Source organism: Cebus imitator, unplaced genomic scaffold, assembly GCF_001604975.1.
Source record: "Cebus imitator isolate Cc_AM_T3 unplaced genomic scaffold, Cebus_imitator-1.0 Scaffold356, whole genome shotgun sequence".
Lineage (NCBI taxonomy): Eukaryota > Metazoa > Chordata > Mammalia > Primates > Cebidae > Cebus > Cebus imitator.
This window is the reverse complement of record NW_016107671.1, coordinates 584,415-592,348: the sequence shown is the minus strand read 5'-3', so window position 1 is coordinate 592,348 and position 7,934 is coordinate 584,415. Positions and strand designations below refer to the sequence as shown.

Below are 7,934 nucleotides of genomic sequence, written 5' to 3'. Positions count from 1 at the left end.
GAGTGAAACTCATCTCAAAAAACAAAAAAGCAAGTTTCAGCTGGGCATGGTGGCTCACACCTGTAATCCCAGCACTTTGTGAGGCTGAGGTGGGAGGATCCCTTGAGCCCAGGAATTCAAGACCAGCGTTGGTACCATAGGGAGACACTATCTCTACCAAAAAAAAATTAGCTAGGTGTAGTGGTGTGTATCTGTAATCCCAGCTACTCTGAAGGCTGGGCACTTCAGCCCAGGCGTAGGGATGAGGGCCAGGGGAGATGTGTTGAGGCTGTGATGAGCTGTGATTGCATCACTGCACTCCAGCCTGGGTGCGAGACCTTGTCTTAGAGAGAGAGAGGGAATTGAAGCTCTCCAGGCCACCCCATTGACCTCCCTGCCCGCCCCCAGGCCATGGACAGCCAGAAGCAGTTCAGCGGTCCAGAAATCCAGTTCCTGCTTTCGTGCTCCGAAGCGGACGAGAACGAGATGATCAACTGCGAGGAGTTCGCCAACCGCTTCCAGGAGCCAGCCCGCGACATCGGCTTCAACGTGGCGGTGCTGCTGACCAACCTGTCGGAGCACGTGCCGCATGACCCACGCCTGCACAACTTCCTGGAGCTGGCCGAGAGCATCCTCGAGTACTTCCGCCCCTACCTGGGCCGCATCGAGATCATGGGCGCCTCGCGCCGCATCGAGCGCATCTACTTCGAGATCTCGGAGACCAACCGCGCCCAGTGGGAGATGCCTCAGGTCGGGTGACCTGCGCGCGTGCATGCTCGCCTCTGGGGCTTCGGGCCTGCGGGTGCTCGCTTCTTGCACTATCGGACCCCACAGGGGACTGTGCGTGCCTCGCCTATCTGCCCTGCTCCGGCAAGCCCACCGGAGCAGGGCACAGGATATTGGCCCACCCTTTTGTACACATTTTGCCTGGCTGTGCCCTCGGCCATCCCTGGCTCCCCCTGGCCACTTCTTGAGAACTTGGCCCACGAGAGGATGCACACCCCTTGGGCATGAAGCAGGGTGGGTGTGTCCTCACTGTGGCTGCTCACACGCCATCCCTTCCCCTTGCACGTGCACCCTGGGAGCTCTGGCAGGCCCCTACATGCAGCCCCACTCACATCCCCACCTCCTTGAACCCGCATGGTGACACACCCCTTGCTCACCCTCCTAGCCGCCCCCACTCAGTGTGCTGTCTCTTGGTCCTGGCCCGCTCATGCTACCTCTTATATATACTCACCTTGGGGTCTCTGGGGTGCCCTGGCATGCTGACCCACCCTTCACCAGTTATCACGTGTGCCCCCAGATGCCTTCTGAAGTCCTAGCATGCAATGTGCACCCCACTTATTCTGGGCCCACATGTGGGCACACACACCCTGAGGATGCCAGTGAGCCCTCTCAGAATCCTGACATGCCTCACTCATTCACTGCCCACTTGCCCTTACTGTAGCTCTGGGACCACCATGCTCACCCACAAACCAGGCTCGCCCATAAGAGCCCCCAGACCTACTCTCTAACCTGATGTGCCCTATCCAGCTCCTCCCATGCCCAGCTCACAAATGCTTGACCACCCCTTACACACTCACTTGCCCCAAGGGTACACTCATATGGTCCCAGCATGTCTCCAGCACAGCTGGCACACCTGGCTGGCATATGGTTCCCCTCCCCATTCCCTTGCACTCCCCACATGGCCCTGACACACCCTCACCTCATTCTCTTGCACACACACTTGCTTTTGGTTTCTGAGATGCCCCCAGGCACCTGCACACCCCACCTTATCTCCCACTCATAGCCCACTCATTGCACACCCGTCACCTCCTTCACGACTGGGCCCTTCATATGTCTCCTCAGGGGACTCCAGCTCATGCACACGGGCTCATGTCCCACTCGGAGCCCTGTCCTCGTATTCTGGGCTGTTGGCTCCCCCTTGCACACTCACACACTACATAACTGCAGGCTCCTCCCACACATACTCGTCCTGTCCCCCCATAGGTCCCAGGCCCTCACACGCCTGCCCCATGCACCCACGCCCACTGAGCACACTGAGCCCCTTGTGGTTGCACACTTCCCCCGCGTGCTCCCCACATGCACACTCTTTCCCTTAGCGCTATTTCTCCAGACACCTGCTTCCTCCTGCTCACCCCTTCTTACTCCACTTTCCCCTGCTCCTCAGGCATGCATGTATGCCCCTGTGACTTCGGAGCACCTGTGGGGCAGTATAATAACACGGAACACTATACGGCGTTTTGTTTTGTTTTTGAGACGGAGTTTTGCTCTTGTCACCCAGGCTGGAGTGCAATGGCACAATCTAGGCTTACTGCAACCTCCGCCTCCCGGGTTCAAGCGATCCTCCTTGTCTTAGTCTCCCGAGTAGCTGAGATTACGGGCATGTGCCCCCACGCCCAGCTAATATTTATATTTTCAGTAGAGTTTCGCCATGTTGGCTAGGCTGGTCTTCAACCCCTGACTTCAGGTGATTCGCCCACCTTGGCCTCCCAAAGTGCTGGGATTACAGGTGTGACCCACCATGGCCTGCCCACTATACAGCATTTATTAAGCACCCGGCACTATTCTAACCATGCACCATCTATTAACTCATTTAACCCTCACACCAACCGTATAATGTAGGTCCTATTATGCCCACTTTACAGAGGGGAAAACAGGTCCGGAGAGCTAATTCAAAATCACCCAGCTACTCTGGCAGAATCAAGATTTGAAGCCAGGCATGCTGGCTGCAGAACCTTTGCCTTCAGGCACTATGCTCCTCCTCTCAAGGAAGCTAAACACATCCATTCTGGAGCCAGCTTGGAGGGAGTTCAAATCCTATACATGCCGCCTCGTCTGTGTCACCTGGGCGTGTCACTTTCTGGGCCTCCCTATAAAATGTCCTCATCTGTAAAATGGGAAGAAAACTCATTGGCCCGTAGGCTTGTTTGTGAGGATTAAATGCGTTTGGTTTTTTTTTTTTTTTTTTTTTTGAGTCAGAGTCTTGCTCTGTCACCAGACTGGAATGCAGTGATGTGATATTGGCTCACTGCAACCTCTGCCTCCTGGGGGTTCGGGGTTCAAGTGATTCCCCTGCATCAGCCTCCCCATTGGCTGGGACTGCAGGTGCGCCACTACACATGGCCAATTTTTTATATTTTAGTAGAGACGGGGTTTCACCATGTTGGCCAGGGTGGTCTTGATCTCCTGACCTCATGATCCACCCATCTTGGCCTCCTAAATTGCTGAGATTATAGGCATGAGCCACGGCGCCCAGCCAATTACATGTGGAAACTGCTTGTACAGGGCCTGGCCTTATTGAAGCATTTACAGGAGTACCTACAAGGAGTGCTCTCTCTAAATTGCTCTCTATAGGTTTGCTTTTGATAATCAAAACAACAGCGTGGCCAGGCGCTGTGGCTCCTGCCTGTAATCCCAGTATTTGGGGAGTCCAAGGACAGAGGATTGCTTGAGGCCAGGAGTTCAACACCAGCCTGACCAACACAGCCAGACCCTGTCTCTGCAAAAAACTTCTTTTAGAAATTAGCAGGCCAGTCATGGTGGCTCACACCTGTAANGTAATCTCAGCACTTTGGAAGGCTGAGGCAGGCAGATCACTTGAGGCCAGGAGTTCAAGACCAGCCTGGCCAAACGGGCAAAACCCTGTCTCTACTAAAAATTCAAAAATTTAGCCTGGCATGGTGGTGGGCGCCTATAATCCCACCTACCCAGGAGGCTGAGGCAGCGAGATTGCTTGAACCCCAGGGGCAGAGGTTGCAGTGGGCCAAGATGGCACCACTTCACTCCAGCCTGGGAGGACACTGAGCTAGATCCTGTCTTGTCTTTTATTTTTGTTTTGTTTTGTTTGTTTTGTTGGAGACGGAGTTTCACTCTGTTACCCAGGCTGGAGTGCAGTGGTGTGATCTTGGCTTGCTGCAACCTCCACCTCCCAGGTTCAAGCGATTGTCCTGCCTCAGGCTCCCAAGAAGCTAGGATTACAGGCGCCCACCACACCCGGCTAATTTTTGTATTTTTAGGAGAGACTGGGTTTCACCATGTTGGCCAGGCTGGTCTCGAATTCCTGACCTCAAGTTCGCCCGCCACGGCCTCCCAAAGTGCTAGGATTACAGGCGGGAGCCACCGCGCCCGGCCTGACCCTGTCTCAAAAACAAAACAACAATGCATGTAGAACAGAGCCTGCCGCGGTGACCCCGGTAGCTGCCACTGCGCTGTCGCTGCTGTCTGAGCCCCCGCTGACTGCGCCCCCGTTTCCTCCGCCGCCCCGCGCTGCAGGTGAAGGAGTCCAAGCGCCAGTTCATCTTCGACGTGGTGAACGAGGGCGGCGAGGCCGAGAAGATGGAGCTCTTCGTGAGCTTCTGCGAGGACACCATCTTCGAGATGCAGATCGCCGCGCAGATCTCGGAGCCCGAGGGCGAGCCGGAGACCGATGAGGACGAGGCTGCGGCGGAGGCGGGCGCGGAGGGCGCGGAGGAGGGCGCGGCGGGGCCCGAGGGCGCGGCGGCCACGGCTGCGGCGGGGGCCACGGCGCGGGTGGCGGCGGCCGCGGGCCGGGCCCTGCGTGGCCTCAGCTACCGCAGCCTGCGGCGGCGCGTGCGGCGGCTGCGGCGGCTCACGGCCCGCGAGGCGGCCACCGCGGTGGCGACGCTACTCTGGGCGGCCGTGACGCGCGCGGGGTCCGCGGGCGCGGGGGCGGCGGCGGGCGCACTGGGCCTGCTGTGGCGCTCGCTGTTCGGCGGCGGCCTGGTGGAGGGCGCCAAGAAGGTGACGGTGACCGAGCTCCTGGCGGGCATGCCCGACCCCACCAGCGACGAGGTGCACGGCGAGCAGCCGGCCGGGCCGGGTGGAGACGCAGACGGCGAGGGTGCGGGCGAGGGCGCTGGAGACGCCGCGGAGGGCGCCGGGGACGAGGAGGAGGCAGCGCACGAGGCCGGGCCGGGCGGCGCCGACAGGGCGGTGGCCGTGACCGACGGGGGCCCCTTCCGGCCCGAAGGGGCTGGCGGTCTCGGAGACATGGGAGACACGACGCCTGCGGAGCCGCCCACGCCCGAGGGCTCTCCCATCCTCAAGAGGAAGCTGGGGGTGAGAGCTGGGGCTTCGGGGTTTTGGAGAGAAATGGGGGATCGGAGGGAGGAAGAGAGCCTGGCTGGGTGGGGAGACACACTGAGAGGAGAGAACTGGTGAGGGAAACAGGCACACGCAGGGCGCACCCACGGAGGACGCACACGGGGACAGAGCGGGCGCGGGGCAAGAGAGACGCTCAGAGACAGGGATACACAGACGCACAGGGAGAGCGAGAGACTCAGAGATGAAGACCTGGAGAAAGGGCCGGGCAGAGCCCTGAGCCCGGAGGACGTAGAGAAAATGATAACTGGAGAGCCAGAGAGTAAGAAACACAGGGACCAAATTAGAGGGCAAGAAAAAGACCAAGCCTAAGCCCCGCACCGTGGCTCACACCTGTGATCCCAGCACTTTGGGAGGCGGAGGCGGGCCGATCACCTGAGATCAGGAATTTGAGACCAGCCTGGCCAACATGGCGAAACCCCGTCTCTACTAAAAATACAAAAAGTGGTTGGGAGTGGTGGCACATGCCTGTATTCCCAGCTACTCGGGAGGCTGAGGCAGGAGAATCTCTGGAATCCGGGAGACGGAGATTGCAGTGAGCTGAGATCGCGCCACTGCCCTCCAGCCTGGGCGACAGAGTGAGGCTCTGTCTCAGAAAGAGAGAGAGAAAAGAAAAAAAGACTAAAAGTCCCGAGACAGGGTCAGGAGCACTAGGAAAAGACCCTCGGAGACACGGGTTGTGGGATTGAAGTCGCCCATGGAGGCAGGGTCCCCTAACATCCTCAGGCCCTTGGTGCTGGGAATGCCGTGGTGGGGTGCGGAGGCCAAGGAGGTGGGAAGCCCTGGGGGACAAGAAGAGCTGCACTTGGAGTCAGCGCAATCCTGTGCAGTGCTTTGGGCAAGGGGCCCCCCTCGCTAAGCCTCAGTTTCCCCTCTGTAAAATGGGAATCATAATCTGCCTCCTCCTGGTGGGGGCAAGTGGAAAACTTACATTACCCAGGGGAAATCAGAAAGGAGACGAGAGCAGGCCCGCGGCCCTGAGGAGCGCTTAGGGTGGGGACCCAGCCCTGATTCTCGCCCTGCCCCTAGGTGGATGGAGTGGAGGAGGAACTCCCGCCAGAGCCAGAGCCCGAACCGGAAGCGGAGCCGGAGCCGGAGAAAGCCGAGTGAGTGGCCTTGGGGCCCCTATCACTGCCTCCCTCCTAGACCAGGAGCCTCCAGAGGTCAGGCCCCGAGGCCGTCCTGACCACCCTGTGTCCTCAGCAACACCCTGCCCAGACTCAGGCACAGAGGAGGACCCCCGAGAGAAACACTCAGGAAATAAATGCTCCAGCCCGGGCAACATTAAAAAAAAATTAAAAATTAGCCAAGCGTGGTAATATTCGTCTTTAGTCCCAGCCATGGGGAGGCTGAGGTGGGAGGATCGCTTGACCCCCAGAGGTGGAGGCTCTAATGATCCCTGATCACAGCATTGCACCCCAGCCTGGGTGACAGAGCAAGACCCTGTCTCAAAAAAAAAAAAAAGAGAAAACTGGATGCTCTGTCTGGTCACCAGGCCTTTCTGTGTGCCGTTCCCTCTGCCTGGAACACGGGCCTCCTTGCCTCCTCTGAGTCTTTCTCATCCTTTCCATCCTCCAGGACACCTGACCCCTCCTAAGCTGAGGAGGTGTCTCCTCCAGGTTGCTACAACCCCCTGAGCTTCCTGCATCCCAACCACTCTGGGCTGTCACTGCCTGGTGTCACTGTCACTGCCTGTCTCCCACATTGGACTGGAGCCTCATAAGGGCAAGTCCTGAGATTATTTCATCACCCCATGTACACAGCACCATCCAAACCTGAGCCAGGCACGAAGCAGGCCCCCGGTGAACGGTTCTGAGTGAATGAACTCAAGCATTGCCTGCCCAGGCACCTCCTGACTTCTCTCTGTCCTGCCCTGCAGTGCTGAGAATGGGGAGAAGGAAGAAGTTCCTGAGCCCCCACCAGAGCCCTCCAAGAAGCAAGCACCTCCCTCACCCCCTCCAAAGAAGGAGGAAGCTGGGGGCGAATTCTGGGGAGAACTGGAGGTGCAGAGGGTGAAGTTCTTGGTGAGGATCCAGCCAGGGCACCTGAACCTTCTCTCCGGGAGCCCCACCTCTGGTGCCCCCCTCTCCTGCTCACCCCGTTCTTGCATTCACCTTGAAGTTCATCTCCAAGAAAAACCCTAGCTGGGGAGAGGGCAGAGGCATCCCCAGACCTGGGGACAGGGTGGCATTTTCAGGTGGCCCTCCCTTGGTTCCTTGTCCCCTCCCTGCTCACAATCCTTATTCCCACCTCCACACCTTTTTCATGGGGGCCACTCACCCACACTTCCACCTCCACCCTCTATCCAGAGCTACATTCAATGTGGCCGACGCTCTGACCTTCCCACCGTGGCCTGTTTCTTGGCTGTCAGCCCTTCGAGTCTCAGCCCCTACCCCAGCCCCAGTGCTGCTATGGAGGTCTGAGCTCTCCCAGTGCCTGGGGAAATGCTCATCTCATCCAAGCCAGGAAGGAGGATGGGTGTTTGGAGGCACGCCCCCGGGCTCCCTCCGTCCTGTCTCCTGTCTAGGCCTGGCCTGATAGGAGGGGGTAAGGGAGGCTGGGTGTGGTGGCTCACGCCTGTAATCCCAGCACTTTGGGAGACCGAGGTGGGCAGATCACCTGAGATCAGGAGTTTGAGACCGGCCTGGCCAACGTGGTCAAATCTCATCTCTACTAAAAATACAATACATAGTGGTGCATACCTGTAATTCCAGCTACTCAAGAGGCTGAAGCAAGAGAATTGCTTGAACCCAAGAGGCAGAAGTTGCAGTGAGCCAGGACTGCGCCACTGCACTCCTGCCTGGGCGACAGAGCAAGGCTCTATCTCAAAA

At 58.4% G+C, this 7,934-nt stretch overlaps 1 protein-coding gene across 5 annotated transcripts in view; it reads left to right on the top strand.

Moving 5' to 3' along the window:
- RYR1 (ryanodine receptor 1) overlaps positions 1-7,934 on the top strand; it is a 151,636-nt gene that overhangs the window by 125,741 nt on the left and 17,961 nt on the right. For all 5 annotated transcript variants that reach the window (XM_037730736.1, XM_037730734.1, XM_037730735.1 and 2 more), the window contains 4 exons: positions 388-729; positions 4,255-5,061; positions 6,133-6,209; positions 6,983-7,127. In XM_037730736.1, coding sequence (XP_037586664.1) covers positions 388-729; positions 4,255-5,061; positions 6,133-6,209; positions 6,983-7,127 — 1,371 coding nt within the window. The remainder of the gene's footprint in view (positions 1-387; positions 730-4,254; positions 5,062-6,132; positions 6,210-6,982; positions 7,128-7,934) is intronic.